At 37.3% G+C, this 27681-nt stretch overlaps 1 protein-coding gene and 1 long non-coding RNA gene across 3 annotated transcripts in view; both read left to right on the top strand.

The window, feature by feature from the left end:
* Positions 1 to 1149: 1149 nt before the first annotated feature.
* On the top strand, positions 1150 to 8051 carry LOC113039476 (uncharacterized). The gene is made up of 3 exons (XR_003275016.1): positions 1150 to 1224; positions 2659 to 2833; positions 7917 to 8051. It is a non-coding gene; the product is annotated as an uncharacterized LOC113039476 (long non-coding RNA).
* A 440-nt stretch (positions 8052 to 8491) lies between these two features.
* Positions 8492 to 27681, top strand: part of LOC113039475 (acid-sensing ion channel 1) — a 147083-nt gene continuing 127893 nt past the window's right edge. Inside the window, exons 1-2 of one of the 2 annotated variants that reach the window (XM_026197366.1) lie at positions 8492 to 9190; positions 24691 to 24886. In XM_026197366.1, coding sequence (XP_026053151.1) covers positions 8826 to 9190; positions 24691 to 24886 — 561 coding nt within the window. In that variant the 5' untranslated portion in view covers positions 8492 to 8825. Of the gene's footprint in view, positions 9191 to 22452; positions 22477 to 24690; positions 24887 to 27681 lie in introns of those variants that run through there. The other variant, XM_026197368.1, reaches the window with a different exon arrangement.

Genomic DNA, 27681 nt, shown 5'->3' with positions numbered 1-27681 from the left:
GGGTGAGTAAAACTGCTTCAAATATCTCTGTGTTGTTAACTTAGCTATCGGCGCGTAAGCACATCAAGTAAACCTTGTACACCTTTAAAGAAAAAAAAAAAAGACGACATAAAGTGGAACTTAGTCATTTTCCAAAACCGCTAAGCAAATATATACAGTTTCAATACATACCACATAGAGACGTCCTGCTGTAGTCGTTGCTGCTGCTGCTCTTGTTCAATTTCAGCCTCGGGATCTGATTCTGGATCATAAATATACGCTGAATCTGACTGTTAGCCATGGTTTGTTTTGGATGATGGTTTTTCCCTCACGGTAATGTCACAGCTTCCACATGCTCTCAACGCAAAAGCTTACGCGCTCAGCTCTCGTGATTCTTTAGCTCCGCCCACACGTCACGCCTCCAGCCGCTCGTGTTTTTCCGAAAAAAATCGGCACAGACTATTTTTCTCTTATAAATATAATAAAACTAAAGACTTTTTGGAGATATGAAGGATGCAGTACTACTCTATAGGTACTCAAGATTAACAGGAGATTGAGTGAAAATGAGCATTTCATCCCCCCCGCCCCAGACCCCCCCTTTAAAATTTGACGAAACCAGTTGATTAAGTCTTAAGTGAATGTAAGCAGTAGGGAGAACTGTATAAGTACATTGCAGCTGAGCATTCGTTGTTAAAGGGACAGCAGTCTGATTTAGTTGCTATTGTCCTAGTCATTGATTTTAACCAAGAAACAAAAGAAAGACAGAAAATCACACTGCTCTTGACAGAAAAACTTGTAGCTCTAAAGATTTATCTAAATTTATTTATAAAAATAAATGTTTGGTTGGAAGAATAAGGAATATGGCAAACAAGTTGATATAAAGAATGTATAATTAGCCTGTATAACCAATGGTGTTTCATTAAAAAGAAGACCATGTTCTTGTTCTTTATGAAAAGTGGTTTTATTTATTTTTAACATTTAACATTTTTATTAATTTATTCATTTTTTTTGTTCAGTATTTGTGAAGAAAGTGGATTTGACTTTTAACAGGCCTATGTCCTGCTCCAACATCCTGTTTCCAGGGGAAGTACTGTATGTCAACACTGAGAAGAAATGCTCTTCATTTGATGTAATAATTTGCATTTTTTTTCTTTCTGACTGGTAGGTCTTATCCTCTTGCTCTTCTTCAGCCCCAAACCTGTCAAACGTAAATTAATGGCATACTGACAATGAGGTAGAAATTAGGTAATTATTCAGTGCTGGTTGACACTCGTGACATGTCAAATTGAATAAGTTGTCAAACTGGCAGATAGGGATAATAAATCATTTTAAACTCGAATTATTTCTCCTTGTTTACAATTTAAACCACACAGAAAGTGTTTGCACATTGAGTTAATCGCTGTTTAGCTATTTGCATATATTCTGTCGTGTTCAGAGATGTTTTTTTTGACATTATTAGCATCCTATTTATTGTCGTTATACATATCATTAAACGAAAGACAGCAGAACAGCAGCATTTTTAATCATTAAAAAACACAAACACATCCCCTAATTGCTGTTTTTATGTCAGCAGATCGTATAAAATGTCCCATTTTCGTTTCTGCTCCGTGTACAGCTAAATAATTTAGCACTGAATGAGGAGCGTCGCTATCTTATGAGGCGTGAATATTAATGCCCACGCATGCTGTGCTAATTAAGAAAACCAATTAATACAGGCAGCTTAAATCCTGTAATAGAGGACGTTTCTCACCCGTCCGGCCCGAGATGAGAAAGGCTTGTGTATTCCTCGCCATAATCTTGACATTTAGGGAACCTTTGTTCTCTGAATCCGCTGTGAATTATGTCAATCAAATTGAAACAGTGGCATTTTGGGCGGGAGCGCCTCGACCGCGTGGTCTCCAGGAATCAACATTCTCCCGCGCATTTGACTGAAGGTGGAGTAAGTTAACCCGGCGCGTTCACGTTCGCGCTCACAGCTGAGGGGACTGGCGCTGAGCTAAACCCGTGGATGAATTTAGAGCTTGTTATTATTTCGAGTATTGAACACTTCTAGTAAAGGTGAACTTGGACTGAATGAGGCCTGTGCCGCATATTGATCCCGTTTGAAGCTTGGATAAGAGAGGTAAAGTAGCTCGAATCAGAGAAGAAAACCCTTCACTGACTGTTGTGTACTATTTCACAGACATTTTAAGAAAGATCACATTGTGAATAAACAGTGGCTATATTTGATAACTCTGAATATTTCATTAACTATTTAATACTTACAAGGCAAAACATGAGTATACATCTTAGGTTGTGAAATTTTCAGATTTTCTTTGACATAAAGTTATAGCCTAAATTGTTTTAAATAAAATGAAGCAACTGTGTTTTGTTTGACCTATTGTACCTTTTAAGTGGTGTCTTTAGTTTCTTCTCATAGTCTACTCCACTTTGCTGAAGTTGCTCATTTTAAACAATGTCACCCTCAATTGGCAAAAAACAAACAAACAAAAAAAAACATTTATGATTCACAGGAGTTACACAACCACCAATCTTTAGAAAATAATGCATTCGGTTAACAAATGAATCCTACCTTTTAAATGTCTTGCACACAAACATCATGCCAAAGTGCTAATTTAGCATCCAGGCATCTTGTTTTATTAGAACATAAAATTATATTTGTTGAATTATATATTTTAGGAATGACTCCCTTGAAGAGCAAATTGAAATGGAGCTGCACCTGAAAGAAAAAGTGATAGCTCAGTTCAAGAGGACAGAACGTGTTGTGCACTGAATTTTATTAAAATACCTTCATAATTAGTCTCTCCACACTTCAAACTCAAGACAAGCATGAAGTAATAATGAAAAAGAAAAGGTGAGTGGACTTCTGACTGTTAGGTTGTGTACAGCTTTAATGAAAAACTAATATGAAGTTTTTTCAAAGTGATGTTGGAAATGGCATAGGGTAAAGCCCTAGATTACTCTGATCAGACTCATGTGGCAGGATGATTTGAATTGCTGCCCAACGAACTTTAATTAAAAACCAGCAATAGTAGAATGATTGGGTATGTTTCAGCATTAAACAAAAAGTGACTTCAGAACAAACCCACAAAGTTCCATGACCTACAGATGAACATTCCTCTGTCATGACTCCCATTTATCTGGCATGAACAGAGCATGCAGTTGTCAAAAAGCTGAACATGGAAAATGTCTTGGCAAATAATTCTGGACATCCGATACATGTTCAACCTCCAAGAGTGGACTGTTCTGCATTAAAATAAAAGTTCAATTCATTGCCAGTAACATTTAAGGTTTGTATTTTTGTTTTTCATTAGATTGTGCATGTTCTGATATATATATATATATAAATTCTTAAAACTACATTTCAAGAATTAATCACAAATGTATATCTATATTTTGACTGAATGCATTTTATTAAGTTTTCAGCCAGTTTTGTTCACTTACCAAGACAAACTAGTTTTAATGTGATTTTTATTTTATTTTTTTTCTGTGAAAGTTTCTTTTTACAAGTATGAAATGTTATATACCTATACAGACACAAAGTTATTTGCTGGAAACATCAGTATTGGGCAGATGTAGTCAGACATCAGGGTAATCTTTGCCAGAGTCTTTAACCCTGCTCCTGGGGACCCACTGACTTGCAGAGTTTATTTTCAACCTGCTTCAGCACATCTGCCTACTTTCAAGCAATCCTGAGGAGCCTGATTAGCTTCGGGTGTGTTTGATTAGAGTTGTAGCTAAACTCAAGGACATTCAGGGTCTCCAGGAACAGGGTTGAAGACCTCGGATCGATGTATACAGAAAACTTTTTCAAATACTGTCAAGTCAAATCACCTTTTATTTGTATAGTGATTTACAGTATTTAGTGGAGATTGTTTCAAAGATTGTTTCCAGTACAGTAATGTTACTAAATCGAACTGATGCAAAATACAGGAGGGAAAACAGGAGGCAAATCCAAAATTCAAGACAATAGTGCCATTATTAATTTCAGTTAAGCAATAAGCAGTTATTCCTTTCGCACAGCTGCCAAGATTGTATGAATAGTATAGTTGTATGCAGAACAAAGCTGTAGCGTTAAACAGGTCATATGATGCGATTTCAAGTTTCCTTTCTTTTTAGAGTGTTACAAGCTATTCCTGAATAGATCTGATCCCTAAAGTTGCAAAGACTAAAGTCTCAAACCCAAAAAGATATTCTTTATAAAAGATAAGACTTGTCCACACCCTCCACACCCTCCAGAAACACCTCGTTTAAACACGCCCCCACATGTCTATGTCATGATGTGGAAAGATTTGATTAACACTGCCCAAATGTTCACTCAAAGAAAGAAAGCGTAACTTTGATGTGAAAAGGACAACTAGAAATCAGTGGTTAAGATGCATTTACAACACTGTTCCAGAACAGTTCAAAACATATATTTAGATGTGTGCAATGCATTTTATGGAGGACTGTTTCCTGATCCTGGGAGAGAAGACTACAGTGCCGGTGCTTCTGATTCACAGTCTGTAAGTACCGAAACACATGTAAAGGGTTTGCCACTGATGATTCAGACGCAAATTTCGAGCAGTGCAGCGGATCTCAATTCCAGTCCTCACGCCCCCTGCTCTGCACATTTTGTATGTTTCTCTTATGGCTTCAGACGTGTGTTCTATTTGAAAAGAAGTACCCTGCGAAGTGGACATCGCAGGATATTCTTCCTTGATTCCAGTTTGAAGCGAACATATATGTCACAAGTGCAGGCATGATTTTATGCTTATGCGGCACAATGCAACACAACGTGTAAAAAAACATTACAAGTCATTATAATCAGTAATTATGTCCCTACTGGATGCAACCAATGGCTCGTTTGTAATGGGATTTATTGTTTTTGTGTTGTCTCACCGGTGTTCTGACAAAACACTTGATAGCTGGCCAATCAGAGCACACCTCACTTTTCAGAACACGTTGTGTTGCATTGTGCTTTGTAAAAAACAATGTGTTTCTGAAAGGCGGGGGCATAGAGGAGCAACAATAATGTACAGAATGTGAAAAATATATATTATTTTTAACATTAAACCACATAAACACATTTCATTACACCAAATAGACAAAATAATGTTCTTTTTAGCAACATCATATGGCCCCTTCAAAGAATTTGATAGCGTTGATCCAGAACATCCCTGGTTTGAACCTTTTCCCCCAAAATAAAAGATATCTAACGACTTCCACTTTCCTGGAGACATGTATGTCCTTGGACGTTCCTGCATGTGCCTCTTGTTTTTGCTCCGTGTCACGCTGAACCCTGCAGGACCTCATTATAGCTAATCGTCCATCTGTCCATCCCTCAAGGGCCGGCCAACATTCCCTCAACTACGGCTGATCGGAATGCCAAGAAGACAGTTTTTTGGACATGCTCGCTGGTTTGTGGTTTGTCAGAGCATGAGGTTACAACACAGCGAGGTCAACAGCCTTTTTGCTTCTTGGACTTCTGAAATCGCCACATGGGGGTCGAGCAGACGCGAGTTTATTCATCTCAGATCCCATTCCCTGAGATTTGGCAAGCTGTGAAAAGGCCACATCTGCTTGAATTCTCAGCATGGTGTGAAGCAATCGTGTATGCTTTTGTTTTTTAGGTCTGGTTCCAATGTAAATAAAATACTCACTAATGGATGAGAAGCTGAGTTACTAGGTCAACATAAAGGAATGGTTACACACAGAAATTTGATGAAATTTGCCAGGTGCCCCTGCAAAACTGTATTAAAAAATGTTTGATTCATAATTGCTTAGCAGATATGGGCTGAATCTCTTGGGGTCCATAATCACTGGTCATTCTGTATCTTGTGAAAGCAATGTTCAGACTTCACAAAAGTTGGTATGCATTGATATAGCACTTTATGAGGAAAAGTGCACAAACTTCCAATGCTTTGGTGGGAAACCATACTTTCTCAGTTATGAACCATTTCAAATGTAAATAATAGACGGATGCTATAATATTAATGTTGTGCATTAGATCAACACCATTAAGTCCAACGTGAATGTGAAGTGTTCTGATTTCCTTTTAAAAGTTACTTTTCTCTTTGGGAACTATAGCTTGCATTCTTATAAGCTGCTTCATTAAACCCTACACTGTAAAAAAAGTAATTCATTAAATAAATAACTGCTAATAAATATTTGATTGATCAATTAACGAATCCTAAGTGCTAGGCCGCTGCTCCAACATCTACTTTACTGGAAGTTCGCTTCAACTTTAATCTGCTCTGCTAGTTTTTCCACTTTAGTTCAAGTGCTTGAGCTTATTTTGCGTACTGACATTTTTTTTCCCTTGAAGATTATGCTCTATAACATCCCTGCGGCAAAAGATCACAATTTCTAAGTAACTATGCTTTTAATAATCCATTTCCTGCCCCCTGATGATTCAGTTGATTTCTGGAGTCTATCTTCCATGGCGCTCTTCTTTACTCATGTCGCTGCCGCTTCATTTCTCGGTGCAGATGTCCTGTAAAATCTCCCAGGACGCTGTTGATAAACTCTTTCCTTTTGCTAGCAGCATTATGTCACCTTCATTACTTGCCTATCTCCACTTTGGTGCACGAATCATTTAATTTGTCATGCGGAGCATCTGTAGACGTGCATTATGAAACAAGCAAAACACGACGGGAGCCGCATCAAATAGATGATTTGACGATTTGAGATGCCGCTTTGCCTCATAAACCAAAACCTGCTCAGAAAGAATGCACTGTTATGATACTGAATCATTTTTAGGCTTTGCTAGCTTTCTGATTTTCCATCACAGACAAGGCTTTGTGGTTAAAACACATGTTCTGCGAATATGGAATGTGCCAGTGACCCGAGATAGAATTGAATGTCATAAAATCGAGGTTAATGCATACTTGCTTAAGTTTCCGGCCTTAGGCGCACATATGATATACAGTCCTATATGCCACAGTATTATTCAGTGACTCATGGGAACAACTCACTTCAGGCGTCTGGTTTCATTTTCCGCATCTTCATAATGGATCAATAAACATCCAGATCATATTCAAACCTCTTTTATAGACTCCAATGCAAAACCTGGACAAACCTGGCCAGAGCGTTAAGCCGCTTCAGTTTGTGGAGTTCGCCCGAGTCCATTAACGGACTGACACTTTAAGCGTGTCCCTGAAAGTTGATAATCAGCTGTGGGCCACATCATCAACGCTATCGATTCAGCCAGTGACAGCGACACCCAGCGTTAGCCAATACTGTCACAAACCTGCTTTAAGATGCACTTGGTGTAATTTCATGGGTGGGTTCCCTTTCACCCCTCGGCTGCGAGTTTCTCAAATAATACTGATCAGTCTTTCTGTACATACTCATTTATCCCGCAAGCATCTTCTGGTCAGCAGAACTGTCCATTCATATTATATATATATATATATATATATATATATATATATATATATATATATATATATATGAATGGAGAATATATAACAAACAACATAATGAATGTGATGGATGCAGTTATTTTATATATAATAACTGTGCATCATATATATATATATATATATATATATATATATGGTCCCTTCAATGAGCATTATTATTTTATTGCATTATCTACCAAAAAGGAAATATATAGAGTAATTTTCAAAGAAATGCTAAAGAATAATATCAAAACAAAATAAAACATAATAAATTACATAAAATATACAAAATCAGGCTAGTTTTAATAAATAACACCAAATAAAAACTTTGTTTTAATGCAAATGATGAAGTGCAGAAATTATATAAAAGAAAAATTAAATGAGTATTTTGACATTAAAGAAAAAAATGTAAAAATGTTTTTTATTAATAAATAAAACTTCTAAAATTCTTAATAAAAGTATGATGCATAACGATAAATGACAGTAAAGTCAACATAAAGATATGCAATATTGTAATAATATCGCTCAGTCTCTCTCTCCCTCTCTTTTAAGAAGTGCTCGGGTCAGTGATGCTTAGACAGACAGTGGAGCACTCGGAGGCTTCGTCGCAGTGTGCAGCGTTCATTCCTGACGCGTCTGTCTACATCTGAACCCACCTCAGGACCGGACAAGCGGGACTATAGAACTTGCGACTTTATCTGAGATGGATGCGCGTGCCGTGCTGCATTAATGAAGAGGGGGACATTTTAGTGATGCCAACATCCAGAGAGCATCCGTGTTGTCGTTACAAGCGCGCGTGGTGAAGTTGGATTGCGGATCGCTTATTGTCTCGAGCTTGAAACAGAATCCGATGTGTTTGGATGTGAAGACATTCTCTTTACATCGAGCGATGCGTTTCTGTTGTCTCTGACACTGTATGGGGATGCGTGTCAATAAATCATCACTGATTGTTTCTATGCATATTTAGCTTATTAGACTGCAGGAGACGGGGATGAATTGATGATACTCGCGTTTGCAACTACGGACTTATTTTACTGAAGATCCTAAGAGGAATAAGAGATCAAATATCGCCAGAAACCATCTCGGTTTTTGGAATAGAGTTCTTCAAATTGTTCTTTTTTTTCGCTAATTTGACTAGCCAAATTTTGCTTCCTGTGGACATGTGTAACTTAACAGGTTTTATTCAAGTCAGTGTTTGGTAAGATTGAATAATTCTGAGTTCTGAATTCTGAATAGGTCATATTAAGGGTTAGAAAAATTCAGAAACTTGCTAAAACGCTGGAAGAGCGTCAAGAAGATGTTGCATGAATTGTTGTAACTGCTTTCTGGTGTCTACATCGTGTCATTAGGTCCATGCACCTCCTCATCAAAATCAGCTGACCATCTAAGGGCGTGAAGTTCTTTCAGTCTTCTAAATATCAGCTTCTACTTAATTCAAAGCGCATTTCAACTTAAAGAAGCATGGATATTAAAACCGAGTCTGAAGATAACCTGGACTGTGATCGGCCCGTGTCCATTGAAGTGTTCGCCAGCAGGTCCACGCTCCATGGCATCTCACACATGTTCAGTTATGAGCGCCAGTGCATCAAGCGATGCCTCTGGATCATGTTTTTCCTGGGCTCGTTCTCGTTCCTGGTGCTCGTTTGCGTGGACCGCATCAAGTTTTACTTTCAGTACCCTCACGTCACCAGCCTGGACGAGGTCACCGCGCCGATGATGGCGTTTCCGGCCATCACCTTCTGCAACCTGAACGCTTTCCGCTTCAGCCGCGTGACGCGCAACGACCTGTACCACGCGGGAGAGCTGCTCGCGCTGTTAAACGGCAGGTGAGTTGTGTGCAAACCTGTAAAAAACACATTTTAAAATGACTAGGACAGTGACAACGTTTTTTTTTTTTAAAGAACAGTACAAACGTGTTACTCGACTGTGTTAATATTTTATGCTCGAACTACATTATTTAGTTAGGATGCTTTACATAATTAGCACGTGAAATAGGCTACACTTGAACACATTAGCTAAACGAACATTATTGTAAAGCGTTACAGTTACTATTTGTTATTAAAGTCTATATATATTTTCACAAAAACAAATATGTTATATATTTATATATAAATATGTTAAATTAAACAGAAAAGCAAGCAAGTGTGCATGATTTGGTGTGCAGCCAATACAAATAATAACGGTTTCCTTACCTAAAATCCTGCTTTTGGAACAGTCTCGGTTGCAGAACCACATATGTGCTTCTGAAATTATCATCTTTTTCTGTTTATTGCAGTAGTTTGTCTCTGTAATATGTGGCCGCTCCCTTTAAATTTATTAAAAACATGTCACTCGTTCATATATAAGGATATTACAAGGTTAGACACAAACACACACACACACAAATCAATTATAAGATTAAAGTTTTTGTTAGAAATAAGTTAAGAACATAGAACTTAGCACTGGACAAAACACGGTGACTGCAGCGGTGAGTGTGTGGACTCCAATTTAAACACCTCTGATTGGCCATTGCGTTTTATAAATCATCAAACATGTCTGTGGTTGGCTACATTACTCACCTCTGCGAAAATGCATTATAAAATCATTTTGTTTTTGTGCTCCTGACGCCAAATTGGATCTGTTGATGGCGGGACAATAGGCTACTTAACGACTAGCTACATTATATTTTTCTTTTTCTAATCATTTTTTTTCTTTTTTTCTGTCTTTGAGGAATTCAAAAAGAGCACCAAGCAACATTAATTGGTTTTAATGAAAGGTGACTTTCAACAGAAATTCACTGTCCACTTTTAATGGTTGACCACCATTGTTTTTTTTTGCCATGCTAAAACTGTGGAGTGCTAGAATGCCTTACTTCAATTACTAAATAACTAAAGTTTGTAAATTAAATTCAAGGAACATGTAAACAATTTTTACTAATCCAAATGTTTTACTTTCGTTAAATTCTGTCCTGCTATTGCACCATCTGTATACATTTTTGTTGACAGCAGTTCCTTTGTTAATTTATTTTTTATTTTATTATTATTATTAATTTATAAAGACCAAGATACAGTATGCTCAAAGTCTGGATTACAATTGTTTGGAGATGTAAAATGTTATAATTTTAATAATATATATTCTAAATTATTATACACACTTTATTATTATATTTTTATATTTGTGAATTAGCTTTGTGGTTCTGTTAAATTTTCACAAAGATTATTTCAAAACCGTCTGAGAAAGACCTTTTATTTACTCTTGTTTACATTTCTTTCGTTCCATATTTTTTCGTTTTTTTATTTTTTTTATTTGAGTTAATTCGTGAGGTTGATGGCATTGTGACAGATTCATTCGATTTAAAGCTTATATTTTGAGTATTACAAAATGTAATATCAGCCTACAAGTATTGTTTTGCAAAGCTGTCTTCTAGTGAACACATGAAACAGAAATGATATTTAGTTGTTGACACAGAGGTAAATTAGATCTGTTTTATCTCAAGGTTTACGTCTGTATGATTCTCGAGCCTGGCTGTTGTTTGTCAGAATTGGGCTGTCATCAGACACTCTTTGTAATTCAATCCGAATCTGTATTTTAGCTTTGATGGGAGTTGAAAACGTGAGCTGTAAACATTCTGCCTCGTTGAAAATAAGAGTAGAGTTAAAGCGTTGACTAGCCTGTCTGTAAATGAAAAATGATTTCATCCCCTCAGGTGTTGAAAGCCCCGGTGAGGGCTGAAGTGAATTATCATTGATTCGATGTAACTGATCACACCATGTGTTGTGCTCGCGGCGAAAGCGCAGCCATTAGAGAAGCAGAAGTTTAGCTCCGAGTTTGGATTCTTCTCTCAGACGTGTGACTGTCACTCCGTGGTCAGAGACGCTCCAGAACTCATCGAACACATCAGTGTCTCTGTTGGCAGTACAATCGGTCTCATCGCTTTTCAATAACAACACATTTGGCAGGAATGAATAATTGATGCTGGGTTTAAACTTTTATTGAGAAGTCACGCTTTGCTGGATTACTTTTTAGACATATATTGCATTCGAAGGCTTTCTGGTGTGCTTTTTATTCTTAACAGCTCATATGTCAGTTCCAGATCGAAGCTACATGCCTGTTCTTTGACATTTTGGTTTGTCATTATAAGTATTAAGGGGTCTGAAATGAAGAGTGTAGATTTGTGGAGAAACATTGAGATCTTTTTCTTAGAAGAAACATCTGAAAGGAAGAGGACAATGTCTCCACTTACTCCCCATTTAGACTAACTGTTGTGTAGGAGAAACATTTTAGATATCTTATTTTTCCATCCTGAAATAACTACAGTGTTCTTTGGGTAACTTATAAAGCATATAACAACTTCTAGTTAGAAGAGCATTAGTCTGTCATTTACATCATTTCCTCTATAAAGGCATCGCTAAGGAAACGTGACTACAGATAGAACATAGCAACCAATTGGAACCCAATCACCATGGGAACTGGAAGAGCATCTAGGCAAAGTTTCCACACTTGCAAACACAGCCAACTATCTTACTTAATGACCAAACGGATAACCAATTTGCATACTATATTTCATGAATAGTATACAAGATTAGGGTTAATGCAATCTAAATGTTAGTAGGTCAAATACAATATTGAATGTACTTTTGCTGGATTTTCAAAATGTAAATTTTTGGGATAATATTACAATCCTATTAAAGAGTTTAGCTCCAAGCGTAATCAAACACACCTAAACGAGCTAATCAATGACTTTAAGATCACTTGAATGCTACAGGGAATTGTGTTTGATTAGGGTTGGAGCTAAACTCTGCATGACAGTGACCCTCGAGTCCGAAGTTGCCAAGCCCTGCCATTTAAGAACCATTTTGGGTTCAAAATGACCTTTTACAGTTCTTTAAAGAACAATTACTTTAAGTGAAGACGATTTAATGGAATGGAAAAATTCCATAGATGTCATATGTTCTTCACAAAACCACTGATGATAGTAAAAAACCATGGTTTTCGAGGTTTACACAGTCACACCTTATTTATAAGTCCAGTTCTAGTTCGCTATTAACAAACCATTAACTATGACTCTTGCCTTAATGAACTCCTAATTTGATGCTTTTCAATAGTTAGGTAAGGTAGTTATTAAGGTTAGGTATTGGGTAGGATAAGGGATGCAGTATATGGTCATGCAAAGATGTCATGTGCTTTATAAGTACTAAGAAACAGCCAGTATGTTAACATGCTAAAAAGCAACTTTAATATTGAGAACGGGTCGCTATACTCAAGTGTTACTCTTTACACGACAACTATGTACTAAATACATAACAATATTGCCAAAATGGTCCAAATGTGAACAAAATATTGTTCATGTGGAACTGCTAAAACAACTAAAAAAACTGTAATATAATAGCAGAACAGTATTTTGCAATGTCATTTTGTAAAGAAACACTATGCCCCTGCGCACATACCTACAGAACGAACACGTAATACGCATCCACGTGATGTCTCAGTTTCCACAAATTAGATTTTTAATCTAAACGCTGTTGTCTTATAAAGACATGGACAAAACCCATTAAAAGCCATTTTTAGCTGTCGCGTAAACTAGTGCAAGCTGCATTTTATTTTTGGCGAGGAATGGGAAGTATATGATTGTAATGATGTAATGTCATTGCAGTGCTTGTGCTTCTCTTGTAAAGCATGCATTTTTGTTCATAGTGAAGTTGAGTGTGCAGTTTGGGATGCAACCAGCTTAGGAATTTGCAGTATTCATGTTACTGTTTGAAGATCATACACTGCCCGTGATATGGCCTTGAGTAAGATGCAGTGACAGCTCAGGCCGATAGTTACTGTGGCGTGACAGGCAGACCTTTCCTGCTTTATTCTCTCTGGGATTCATCAGCAGATGTCATCACGGCTCTGTTGAGTCTATTAAAGAAGCTTCACTGACAATCACATTCACAAGCTAAGCAAAAGTGATGCTCTTAAATTTAATATGCCCTCAGTCCACTGCGCTTTAGTCTGTCACATCAGAGCAGCTTTATATGTTAATGATCCCATATACAGTTTACATAAGAATTGTGTGAATCTGTGCATGGAAAATTAAGTACTTCCTTTAGTTTCAGATCTATTTCTTGACTCATTATTAGACTGACAACACTAAATGTTTTTTGGATGCTTACTGCCCTCAAGATATGGTAGTTTTTACTCCTTGAACTATCTATTTGGTGGAATAATTTTTTAACAACCACAGCAGTTAATGTTAGTACTACTAGTAGTGATGCTGTATTTATTAAGCGGTGTAGTGTGAGGTCATGTGATTACTGTGATTATCTTCTAATTGCAGCAATTCTGAAACACTCGTCATTAAATACTATATACTGCTTTTTTTTTTTTAAATGGGAAGAATTGTACACTTTCTCACAATGACGTGACCTGAAAGAGTCTGGATGTCAGTGAGTGACATTTTAGATCATCTGATTATCATCAGTTCTCTTCTCATCTCACGTTAAGATCTTTTAAAGAGCTTCGCTCTTCTTCTTCAAAGATCGTTGGATCTGTGTGAAATGAGATCAGTTGAGCCGAGTCTCTTTCAGATTTTGTCTCTATTTCAGATTTGTGTTTGTGTTGAGGTTAAACGCCTGGAGCGTTCGGTCTGTTTATTTATTTTGTTTGCTGTCAACTAGCACCTAAGTTAACTTCTGCCTGTTTCATTGCGTAATCAGTTCTGTTCTTTTCCACCGGGCCAATATTTAACAGGTGAACGATTAATGCTGGCAGTCTTGAAGGAGCGGCTCTGAATATTGAAAAGTTCAGAGAATAAAAGGCAAAAAGAAAATATGAAATGACTAGAGCGTGTAGAGGCAGAAATGGGACAGATTGCACGTTCAAGCTTCGGAGACGGTCTGTGGTCTCGAAGACCTCAAACAGTTCCTGTGCGCGAATGCTGTTAGCTACGCTAGCTCAAAATGCGCGTGGTGTTTTGTTTTGAAATGTATTAGAATGCAATTTGTAATTCAACTCAAGTGTGTTGTCATGAGGTACGCAACATTAACATAAACTGTCTTCTTCTACAGTCAGTTTTTCTCTTTCAGCTCAATTATTGTCATGAAAGAGCAACAGTTTCTCCTGCTGAGAATCTCATTGGGAAAGCAATGCTATGAATAATACGTATCGATAATATGTGATGTGACACATCTGTTTTGGCAGCATCTAATGTATTATTTTGTGTGTGTGATTTGGATAAAAAAAAAAAAAAAGTGTTTCATACCATCAACATCTGTTTTTCAGTTGTACTTCGATGCAGGTCTAAAACCTGATGGACAGCAGCAGGACGCATATCGATTCTCTCCAGCAGTCCGAGCTGTTACAGAATGACTTTGCAGTTGTGAATCAGTGTTGCCAAAGATCTGCGTGACGTGAACACATTCACCTGAACACATTCCCACAAACCCATCTATGCACAGAATTCGACTTCACCAGAGAAAAAAAAAAGCAATTCCCCATTCTGCTCCGGCGGGATATTTTTGGCCTATCGATCCAGTGTTCTGTTTTGCCTGAAGCTCAGTAAGAGAGAACCGCTGCACAATATATTAGAATGTCACTAGAACAATCTCAATTTTCCAGCACAAGAGTCGCAAGCGCGACCCGTCAGCATCTTCTCGATTACACACAGCTGGGGGCTTTCAAGAACATGGCCTACTCGTCGACATGTGGCCTCGTTGTTTTTAACATACTACACCATTTTTTTTTCTGGCTCTGTTGATGAATTAATGAATGGATGTTTTAAAGATTCCATTCAAATACAATTGAATCTGTTCAATTCATTCTATAAAGCTTACTGTATTGTATACGATATGCAAATTTCCAAAAGCTCGTTCACACCAAGGATTAAACTATAATGATAAAGAAGTTGTTTTAATAATCGCTCTGAAGAATAGCAGTCACACACAACTATATCAATAACAGGACAGATGAAAGATATCATTAGAATCACGTTCAGAATGATTTTTTTTCCCCAGCTGTTCAATGATGAAAACATTGACAGTCAATCAGAATTTTTCCCGTTTTAAAGAGTTTGAGCATTTAAAGGGGCAGGTGACATAACAGCACTTTTAATAAACAAAATATTATCGATGATATAGACACTAATATAGTTATTATTCTCAGTGATCAAACGTTTGCTGAACAGAAAATTTGCTGTTGTACACTATTTCTTTTCCATCTTCTATATTTAACATGAAATCAAGGCCATGCAGGTAGGACAAATAATATTAACCAATATTAACCAGCCACTTTTCTCGATCCAATCAAATTCCAGAACCAAAATCAAGTCCCGCCCTCCATTATTTCGCATTAAATATTTTACTAACATTAATAACTCAATAGTGCATTGAATTAATAAGTTAAACGTGCTGTGGATGTTGTTATAGTTTCATCAATGTTTATTGTGTCATTTTATTCCAAATTTTAATTGACTTAAAATTGTAAATTAAAAATAATTCACTTTTGGGAAATAAGGCAAGATGATGCAACCTGCTACTTCCAATTAGTTTGTCACACTGTAAATGGAATGCCATGTTTAGGTCATTTCATTTTTTACATTTAAGAAATAGTTTTATTTATTTTTTTTGGCAACATCATTGCGAATATGGATGCTGTGCACTTAATTCATTATGCAGAAATATTTTTTTTTTCTCTTAGAATGCAAATAGTCAGAATTTTCTTTTATATTAATTTTAATTAGCAAATGCCTCTGTTCTGATTGGTTGCAGACTCCTGGCATTTCAGAAGTCCATGCGGTTTGTTTGCAAACATGTGACACAATTCTCCGCAGTGTAACTTCCTGTTGCCATAAGGTGTTGCTGCTGCGGTAAGACACGAGGCATGGCGACCGGGAGCCGAGGGGGCTTCAAAGGGATTGGAGGGCTGACAAGCGGAAGCAATTAACTTGTGTCTCATAAGCCATGTGATAAACAAGGATTTATCCCCATGTAATTAGCACTGTTTGTGAAACCGCACCGGTTGTGTGTTGATATACAGGCCCCGCTGTGCTCACCGGCTCTGTCATTTCGCGCCTTTGCGTCTGGGAAATGCTTCCGTGCTTCTTTGTGCCACTTCACAGCTTGGAAATTGTAGAAATATTGTTGCAAGAGTTTAACAGAGTCGATGGAAGAGCAGAACAGGATGGACTTGTAAATAAAAGTCCCGTTTGTTGAAAATGTATTGTTTCAGAGGGTAAGAGCAGTTAAAGGGACAGTTCACCCAAAAAACTAAATCCTGTCATTGTTTACTCAAACAAGTTGTTTTTCTGAACTGCGAGAAGGTATTTGAATGATCTGTTCCCACATTATTCAAAATATCTTCATGTTTAGAAGAAAGTAATATAAGGAACATCTTGAGGGTGAGTAAATGACAGAATTTTGGGGTGAACGACCCCTTATAAAGTCACATAAAAACTAACCAGGTTGTGTTTTGGAGGCTAGTCTTCATAATGATGGTGTGCTGGTTTCCAAACAGACTTTAACTAGCTAAACCACTAACTTAAGCTTCTAAGATGGTTAAACCAGATGTAATTGGTCTGTCAGCACCAAAACAATATTTAAATGTGTAGTTCACCCCAAATTAAGCTTTGGTCAACCATCTTTTTTTAGAGTGTGGTTTATAACCTGCTTGTGACTCCTTTTGTAATACAAAACATAAAAGAAGATATTTTGAGGAATATCAGTGAAAGTCACTTGCCACATTTCCACTGTTGTCCAAAAGCGGGTGTGCTAGCGCATGCGAGGGCCAGTTGCACTTCCACTGTCACTTCCAGGGCTTGTTCATGCCTCATTGGTGCTTCCTCGGGGCCACCAGCCAGTGTTTTTGGCCCAACGAAAATCTTGGGCCAAAGCGACCAGATGGGGCTAGAGGAGTGTTTACGAATAAAGCCAGAGTTTCTCCATGTCTGGAGAGCATCAGTGCGTTGGATCGTTTCATAAACCTAACAGCTATAACACCAGTATTAAAGACTTAAAATAATTTGAGCTCAAATCTCACTTTTAGACAGCAGAAAGTGTTTGAAATAACGTCTGTTTGAGATCCCATGTGGATTATGATCCCCATAAAAGGCAAAAATATTAATGAGCGATACAAAAGACTATGCACGCTAGCCTTTACCACAATAAACCTGCTAAAAAAATAAGACATCAGCTTCTGATCACAATCGCATATTTATTTTATCTGTCACAAGTCTCGTCTCGAGACTTCAGCTGTGCATATGTCATAAAAAATATAATGGCTTTTGTTCGGGAGCTCCCACTGCTACTCGGGTCATATTTTTGAAGAAATAAATCTAAATGATCCTTTTTTCTAAATGTGATGTATGCTGTGACTACAGATAAACAAAAACAGACTCGACTGAAAGTAGTCTATGTGAACTCTTTCTTTATGAGATAACGGTTCATACGGCTTTATTTCTGTTTGACTAATTTAATGCGTTAATTTAAATGCATCACTTATTATTGTAAAACATAGATACTTTTGGATTCAAATCTTGAACCAAACATGCAAACAAATGGCTGCTTTTATCATATGTGTTTTGTGATCGCGTTAGTTCCATTGACTTATTTCTTATTAGTTATCTGATAACTTCTCTTTGTTGGTGAAATGATGGGGTTGCATGACATTGTTACTGAAAGACGTGTAAAGGCTGGGTTTTAGTGAAGCGCAGCGGAGCTTCTGGCCCGATGGTGGAAACACATCAGGTGCTTCAAGTCTGAGGCTATTAGCCTTTCCCGGCCCATTTAAACCACTGGCTCGCACTGGCCCCACAGTGGAAAAGCGGTTAATAGGGTCCAAAAGCAACTCTGGACCCCTTTGGCTTTTCCTGTTTGGAGGGTAGAAAATCATAAGCGTAAATCATGCAGGACTTGCATGGAAATTCAGGTTTCAAAATGGCTTTTATGTAAATGCAGATCCTAATTATGTACATTTGTTTGGTCGGAAAGCACTTTAATATACAAGGTTTAATGCTCTGCATGTGTTTACTACGTTAATGCACAGCCAAACTGCATAATGGGAGAAATCCCTTATCTGCTTTATTTAAAACCAGTTGTTTGCTTCCAGAATGGCAACATTGCGAGGAACCCCGCTCTGCTTACTTTAAATCTCTTGGAAGACTTTTGAGACTTCCCAAACAGTTCATTCTTGGAGTTAATGCGCAATAACGGCGAATTTGTAGCGGCGTGACGTTTAATCAAGCCGCGTCACCTCTCCTGTAATCTGAAAATGGCTGTTCGAGGAAAACCACCATGAGAGAGCGATGAGGCAGATGCTCTGTCGTTTGTTATTCCATCTTTGGAAAATTAAAGTGCTTATGGCCCATAATCCAATTGCGCCTTTCCCAACCCCGCTTACCGAGCTTCACACTGATTACTTTAGGGAGTTCTGGCAGGGCAATATTAAAACTTTGCACACACATACACAAAGAGAGCAACCGCAGAAGGAGTAGATACAGAAACATCATAACTCAGTTGGTGGAGTTCCTGGCAGCATCTGCTTCCTGTTGGCATCATCAAACCCTGAGTCTGAACGAAGTTATAGAGACTCATAAGAGCAGAAGAAGGTGCAGGGGCCTTAAACAACCAAGTCACAAAGGCAAGACACTGCAACAAAAACAATAGTTTTTCAGTCATCAATTTTGAGTTTTTAAGACTATCTATTTGCATGTGCAGATATCAGTTACTATACGTATTTTAATTAAAAGCAGCATCTCAAAAAACTGTTAGCAGCACTTTCATACTACAAATTTTGCAATTTTATTCTTACCGAGGGATTTGAAACAACATGAGGACGAGTAAATGATGGCAAATTTTAGCTATGTTTTAAAACGTTCCTCTGTGAAAACCTACCTGAGCTCATGACAAAAATGTACCTATGAGAACTTTTTCGCAAAATGCGAAATACATGACCAATAAGTGCATATCAATGCAGTTTCCAACAGAAACGAACACTAGAGCTGGTAAAACAGCAAGCACTTGTAATTGTTTTTGTATAAAATTGATAAATTCTCGTGTTTTGTGTCAGATCATGTGTGAATGTACTGAATCTTACATTTTTAGAGGTAACTGACATATATTTGGATCCATTACTAATTGTACGGCTTGAAATATAGCGCAAAATTCGAATTGACTACTTTACAATATTTTAATTTAGCTTTTTATGAAGGTTCCCTTTTTTTAGTTTAGACGAAACCTCTTTTGTGTTCAAATCTCGCTTTAAAATTTGCAAAGTTTAGGTATACGAATATCAATCATGCTCAAATAAGAGTACAAGGAAGCATGAACTCTTTCATTAGTTGACTGGAAAATAAAGAAATAAACTCTGAGGATCACTTTAAGACCATCTAATAAAGCAGTTTAAATGCTAAACTCTCATTGTTGGCGCATATAGTCTCGCTTTGAGCTCACTTTGTCACCCCGCTTTGTAAATAATCATATTCTCAGTCTAAAAGAGAGAAATGGCGCTCCACTCATGCTCACAGGTAGACCTCGCTCGTACAAACGCTAAGCCAACTGCTCCCAGCAGGCATTTAATAAGAGAGCCGTAACAGGCCACCGGTCGAAATTCAATATTCTCTAAAGGTGAATAAATCACGAATCGCAAATCCGTGCCAGATCTCTGTGTGGGCTTACTTTAGAGTGGGAAAATATCCACCCGTCGGAGGTGAGATGGTGAAGCCAGTGGTCTTAAATTGAGTTAACCTTGCGCTGTGGTCAGCCTCGCAGAGCGGTTGTTCTTCTGTGTGGCTATTATTAGCAAAGCGAGATATAAAAGGTGAGGTTAGCAGGTTCTCCAGTAAGCACTGGTTAGTCACTCCCACACTCGCCGGATGGGCAAAGAAAGGATATTGCCACAAATAACAGTGATATGGACTTTGACCGAAGCAGAGCACCTGTTCTCACATAAATCCTCCTGTTTTGTGAGGTGCTAACAGTGTTTCTGGGAGTACTTGGGAAGAAATCCTCACAGGATCATGTCCGAGGAACAGTTGGAGCTTTTTCAATTTAGCTCTGGCCATTTGCCACCTTTTTTTCTGACAGTAGAGAGAGGACGAGAAACTATTGTGAGCTGGTCACGGTTTTGGCTTTTACATCAAGACAAAATCAAAATTAACTGTTTCCCTTGTCTTATTGTGTGTTTTATCTGTTATTTAAAAGAAAAAAATAGTTGTTTTAAAGATTAATTTTTTTTTTAATAGTTCATTGCAATTAAATAGAAATAACTAGACTTAAGTCAAAATAGCATGATAAAAATAGTCATAATTACCATTTACTTGTATATTCACATGTTTTAAAGACAAAACACATTATTAAAAAAAAAGACCATATACTTAAAATAATATATGTCTCTGTTCTTGTTATGTTTATTCTCATATATATATATATATATATATATATATATATATATATATATATATATATATATATATATATATATATATATATATATATATATATATAATATAAACATTATTAGAATGACCATTTACTTGGTTAAATTAATATGTTTCTGGTCTTATGGTAAATGTTTTAATAAATTATGGTAAATGTATGCTTAATCTTTCTTACCCTTTTTTAGAAAATATACGCAAATTATATTAATATAGTCAAAATCTAATATATTCTAGTCTTAATTTTCATGTTTCACTTATTTAAAAAAAGAAAAAATTAAACGTAAAAGGAAAAAGTCTTAAAAAAACAAAATCAAGATTTAAGTCAAAACTTTTTTGTTAATAGTCAAAAACAATATTGACCAATTACCTAATATTTGGTCTAGAAACTAACAAACAGAAAGACATTAACACATTATTTTAAATGTTGATTTGAATAAAAAAAATGAAAGCTGTCAAAGTTAAACTGAAATATCGAGTCAAAATAGTATTCCTAATGTAGGCAAAATTTACTATTTACTTTCTACAACATATGTTTAAGGTCCTATTGTGGAATGTTTCATCTGTTATTTTAAAGAAGAAAAAAGGTGTCTGATGTATTCAGAGTTGTTCACAGTGTTCAAGAGATGGATTCTCATACTAAACATGGCCAAAGTTTTTTAAAATAACTTGAACGAATGATGGAGAATTTCTGCGCTGAATATTTTACTTCCGGGTTGGTACACGTTTCGGCTGGGTTTTTTTTCGATCGTGGGTCTAATGACGTAAACGATAGTGAAACTCTTTATATGAGCATTAGTGATGGGAAGTTCGGTTCTTTTCTGTGAACCGATTCTTTCGGACAGTTCGATTCAAGAAACCAGTGGGAAAAAAAAAGGTTTACCAATTCCTTTACGCTCGATGTGATGATGTCACTGGCGATGACATAATGGTGTCAAGTCAATCAAACATTCAAATCATAGACTGTATAAAAACAGATTAAAATGTGTAAAATCAGTAATCATAACTTTAGTCAATTGTAAACTTTTCCTGATTATGAGGTCTTTAACTAAGTTTTGCAACAACACACCCAAATACAGTAACATCAATTATGTGCTTACGAGGATTTAAATCTTGAAGATATAAAGCAGAAACCATGATCCACTTACTATACATAATCCATTGCTATTTATTAGTTATTAAATAAACGTACGTTTCGCCAGGGGGCTGTACCATGATGGTAGCTAAACAAATTCAGAGTTACAGGATTAGTTTTGAGTTGACAAATCCAAACATCTCCAATCTGGCTTTGTTGGTACCATGATGCTGATCCTCAGTTTTCTGTTTTTCATGTATTTCCGAATTATGAAAAAGTAAAAAAAAAAAAAAAAGCCTAGCCCCTTTTTGTTTTGCTAAACTCTAGCTGCAGTAGTTGTGAAGTGAAACGGCACGTGAATGGAGTTTCAAGTTGATTTGAAATGTGGCTGTCAGATCTGAATTAAAATGATTTAGTCTGAAGGAGAAGATTAACAAACCACTTATGAAATCCCAGCTAATGAGATCTACTTCACGCTCGATGGATTCCACAGCTAATTGAAGTAATTTTTTCAGACTTGTGATGATTAACAGCGAGGGGGCCTCAAACAGGAAGTTCCCCCTGTCATGTGACGCCCCTCCCCTACAATAAACACAACCGATAGCATGTGAAACTCTGATTCCGTGATGAGGAGAAGAAAAGACAAGGTAAACATCTGAATGGGTTTTCTAATGTGATATTAGCTTTCATAGAGATGATGAATGGTAGAAATCAAGGCAATAACAGCCGTGTTGAATCAGATGGCAATGTTAGTGTTGTACTTCAAGATGTTCCCGTCTGCAGTGTGTTTAATTCAGTTTAATGCCAGCAGCTCCGCGGGAGACTGTTTGTTGTAGAGATTAGCCAGCTTAATCGCCACTGAAGATGAGATATGTCAACTACCTCAGATTATCAAACTCCACATCAGTCGAGCACTGCGGAAATGGCATGCGTTTTTAAACCAATCACAAGAAATCTTCTATTTAAGATGTTGCCTTTTATATTGATTTCCAGGTATATGAACATCATCTCAGATGTTTCTCCTTAAATTTCTTTGGAGGAATATATATATATATATATATATATATATATATATATATATATATATATATATATATATATATATATATAATAATATAGGGTCTATGAGTAGGGCTGGCTTACAATAGGAGCCTGTCAAGTGCTCTTGTTGTGGTCAGTGTGGACTCCGAACTCCCCTGAACTGACAGCGGCGCAGACTAAGAGGATAATGGGCCGGGAGCGAGACAGGGACAGCGCTCTGTGTGTGTGCTGTCATGCCTGCGTTTCGCTGTCTCTCTCGAGCCCGTCCGTCCTTCTGTCTCACCACCTCCATTAATCTTTTACTTTGTGCTGCAGCAGCGAGAGGAAACCTGCCTGACAGCTCGTCTGTGCGGCGAGAGGTTCGAGGAAAGAGCAACAGAAGGACGCGGAACGGTCTGGCGGAAATGAAACCAGCTCCTTCCAACGGACGCATTCACACCCGTTTGCTCACTAAAACACAGTGTTTCAGAGACTAAAAATAAATAAATCTGGCCAATTGTGTAGTACTATACAATATTGATGAACTATTCCTAAAAATATGAGATATTTCCAATCTTGTAAGTAATATTGCATGTCAGTTATCTGAAAGAGTGATTTTCAGGACAAGATTTATGGAACCCCAGGTCTATCTTTGTATTTGCTAGTGAATTTTATTGTAACGCTGCGGTCATGCCGCTAAGGAAGCCTGACAAATGTCTTAATTGTGAGGGTAATTACTGAAAGTCATGGCTGAGGTGTAGTAAAGCCCCGTGGGATATTTGGCTGTTGTTTTAGTGAAGATTTAAGAGTATTTTCCCCTTCATCCTTGAGTGTTAGCATTAGGGTTATTGAAGAAAGAATAAAAGGGCAACATTGGTTGTGGTTGCCTCAGAACGGCTTCCTTTCATTCTTTGTCTTTCAATATCTTTTGCATTCATTCAGAAAACAATGAAACAAAATGGAGAAGAAACTTGCACTGGAGTTTGTGATTTGGCAGGCTTTTGTATTTGCCTTTATTACTGTTAAATAACGGTCACGTCTGATATGTGCACTTTATTATACTTCTACATATTCTGGCAAGCAACTCCTGAGGTAAATTTGAAAACTCTGCAGCCACCAGTTCCAGCCAAACTTCATAAAGTCTTTTGGCAGGTTTCTTTGTCTACGTACTCTATTTATTCACTGTGAAGAAAAGACTTAATTCCTGACCGTTACTCTACTGTGAAGTGACATATCAGTTGCTTCTTATGACATTTGTAGTGTTCTTCGAATTAACAACCATTCTTGTTACGTATGAACGTTTTGATTGAAGTTATTAGGTGATCTTTTAGTTTCTTAAAACACTAGCGTTGTATTTAAAGAATGTTACAATATTATCAAGATTTAAAACCAGTTTATAATGAATATTTGGCTATTTATATACAGCAGTCTTTTGCTGAACGTCTTCGTATTTGCATTATTTAAAGTTTGATGCATACATATTCATTGTCAAGCACTGAAATAATTCATTAGTAACCCACAATAAAAAAAAGAAAAGAAAAACTTGTATATTTGTTAACTTTAAGGTATGTTGCACTAGAGGGAAAACTTGTATATTAATTGTGATTCACATCCCGTTCTGTCAGTTCTGCAAGTTTTTAAGAAAAAGTCTGTCAGCAGTTTTGACTTTTTCATTTTTTAGCCTTTAATTGTGACTGTTGAGGTTAGTCAGGAAATCATGGGTGCATGTCCATTGTCCATGATGACTTTACCACGGTAATAAAATACAGTTTTTTTCTTAAAGAGATTCAGTGTGCTGGACTCAACATGCTTTCCTGATTGCAAACATCTTCTCTTATCAGGTATGAGATCCGGGACACACACTTGGTAGAGGAGAGCGTTATGATGGTCCTGAAGGATAAGGCGGACTTCTCCTCCTTCAAGCCCCGTCCCTTCAACATGCGCGAGTTCTACGACCGAACAGGCCACGACATCAAGGAGATGCTGCTGTCCTGCTACTTCAGAGGAGTCGAATGCAGCCCCGAAGACTTCTCAGTGGTGAGCGTGAATGCAAACTTTGTTTCAGGTGCAGAAGGACGCCATCCGATCGGTGGAGACTGGAATGATGGGGTAATTGGGTTTGTGTTTTTCAGGTACTACTATTTTTTGTTTTTTAAAAGGTCTTCAAGTGTAATTCATAGGTGCACCAGAGACTTTACGGTCAACGTTCCAGAGCGAAGTGGACTTGTGATCTTTAGGTCATGTGTTGAGTTGGTACAGTTGTACTGAAGCGAGCATTGCTGTTCGATTGAGATAGTGAGAGATTATTTTTACCCATGGAGTCATATCGATCTAATCCTCTGATAATACCGTGAAGAGGCCACACTTAAAAGATTCCTTTATTCCCCTGCTGATCCACGGATAAGGGATCTGGAATGGGTTTATTCGTCATCATTAATGGCATCTGTAGAATCAAAGGTTTTTTTTCCATATAGATACTGTATACATTTTTTTTTTTTTTTTTTTTTTTTTTTGGAAAGCACAAATGTTGGTTTCCAAACAAGTACAGTTGGTTACATTTGGAGTGTATTTGGCAAAACTTTTAATCGACACTTAGCTAATCGAACTAGTTATTTCAATGAATGCTCAGGCACTGCGATTGCTAGTTTGATTGAAGCTTTAAGACATTATCATCCTGGTTAACGTAAATGGCTCTGATGGAAAGGCTTTTTAAACTGTGCTGTCTCCATCGATTAGTTTAAAGAGCTGTTTGAGAGGACCGTATCGATTGTTAATAATATGCGATTAATTAGCGTTACTCTTACGAGAGATGAACACTGACGGTTTCTGGTGCTGCAGAAGACCTGAACGATATTACGATTGATTTAAAACTACTCCCAGTGCAAAGTCTGAGTTTGTGTTCGATTTATCTCGGCTCTCGACATCTGAAATTTGCCAACTCAGCTTTTTACAGTCATTCATAACTGAATGCTTTGAGAAACCCGTCTTCATTCCAAGCCAAAATCTCACGTTTTAGGCACTAGAGATATTTGTAAAGTAAAATAACTGCTTTTTTCAATGTATTTAAATATGTTCTGATTAAAAACACTTCCTTTAAACAACTCTTTTTCAATAGAGTGCACTGTCTGAAAACTTTGGGGTCATTATTGGAACCTAAACCTAATCTGCTGACCTCATGCTCGTGAATAATCAGCTCATTGTCATGCATACAGTATAAAGCCCAGTTTTAAAAGCATATGCTGAGATGTAAGCAAGCATCTGTGCCATTTCCTCCAGTGTCCTGGTGGACCCATAAGCCCCAGCTGCTGTGAGCTCCCTGTGGTGGAGCGCACGCGTGTACGAGGGGCGTTGTGCTGATCTGAGAGTGTGTTTGTGCTGATGTTGAACAGCTCAGCAGAGAGCAATCGCGCTGTATGATGAGACACACGTGAGCAGTGAAGCACCTCAACCAGCTTTACATGACACATGTGTGAGGCCTGCTGCTGTGGCTATATATCTGCTGCCGTTTGCTCCATCTTTCTATATTTCTCTCTTTTTTTCTTTAGATCAGTCATTTGTTCATTCTAGTTCGAATTCTAGCTATCATTCATTGAAGGTCTTGGCCGTTTTAGCTGTCGTTCATTCTAGTTCTCATTCTAGCTATCGATTGTTTTTTCTAGCTAGCTGTTGTTTGTTCTTGATCTCATTGAAGCTATCTACTGTTTGTTCTATCTTTCTTTCTTTCTAGCATTGTATTTCTGTCTATCGATTGGTTGGTCGATCGTTATCGATAGATAGAAAGCTGTTATTTTAGTTTGTTCTTTCTTTCCATGTTTTTGTTGTACTAAAGATCAGTTCTAGCTATTAGTCGTTTGTGCTAGGTATTGGTCAATGATTTTAGCTAGCATTCTAGCTATCTGCTATGTTTTTCTGTCTTTTAGTGTTGTCCTTTCTAGTGCGGTCCATCAATGGTTGTTTTTTTTAGCACTCATTGTTGCGATCAGTCGTTCGTTCTAGTTATTTGTTCTATCTAGCATTATCTGCTGTTTTTTGTTATCTATCTTTCTGTGTTTTTTAGCATTGTCAGTTTTTCTGTGAATTGGTCATTCTACCTGTCATTCTACCTGTCATTCATTTTAGCTATCATTCGTTTGTTGTATTGCTCTTTTGTTTTTTCATTCGTTTTGACAAATTTGTTCCATCTGTCATTACTTTCTACCCTCTGTTTGTTCTAAAGTGAATTCATTCTAGCTATTGTTTGTTCTACTGTTCCGTCTAGCATTCTGTCTGTTGTTTATCTCTTATTAGTTAATTCTCTATTTGTCTGTTGATCAATCTGTCCATCTGTCGTTAGTTTGTTCAAGCTGTCCGTCATTCGTTCTGTGATCTGTTTTTTGATTGCTGTTCTGTTATTATTATTATTAAGCCACTGTGTTGTTATTATTTAGCTGTTTATGTCTCCAAGATTGGCTTTTATTTTGCATCACTCGAAAACCGTCGAGTCATGCATCTCTTGGTAGATGTTGCACCTTTGTGGATAAAAGGGCCAGTGTACTTTAATTACACTCTCATTATATCAAGCCACACATCACCAGAAGGGTCGTTTAGTGTAGGTTCCTTTAGCAAAAGAACACTGCGACCTAAAAACAGCCCCGAGTTCAGTCGGAGTTCAAGCGTCTGTTGATGATTGTGCACATAAATCCATCCGTCTCATCCCGATGCCTCAGTCCACTGCTCCTGTGATGAAGGGTTTGAACTTCCAGAGGAGAGAATTCCCTGTGGAACGCCAGCGGAAAGTCTTTTCAAACTAGAAGTTGCCATGAAAACAAACTTTACTTAATGCTAAACTCCCC

Source organism: Carassius auratus, chromosome 22 (assembly GCF_003368295.1).
Source record: "Carassius auratus strain Wakin chromosome 22, ASM336829v1, whole genome shotgun sequence".
Lineage (NCBI taxonomy): Eukaryota > Metazoa > Chordata > Actinopteri > Cypriniformes > Cyprinidae > Carassius > Carassius auratus.
The sequence above is the reverse complement of the archived record's forward strand: the minus strand, read 5'-3'. Positions and strand labels throughout refer to the sequence as shown.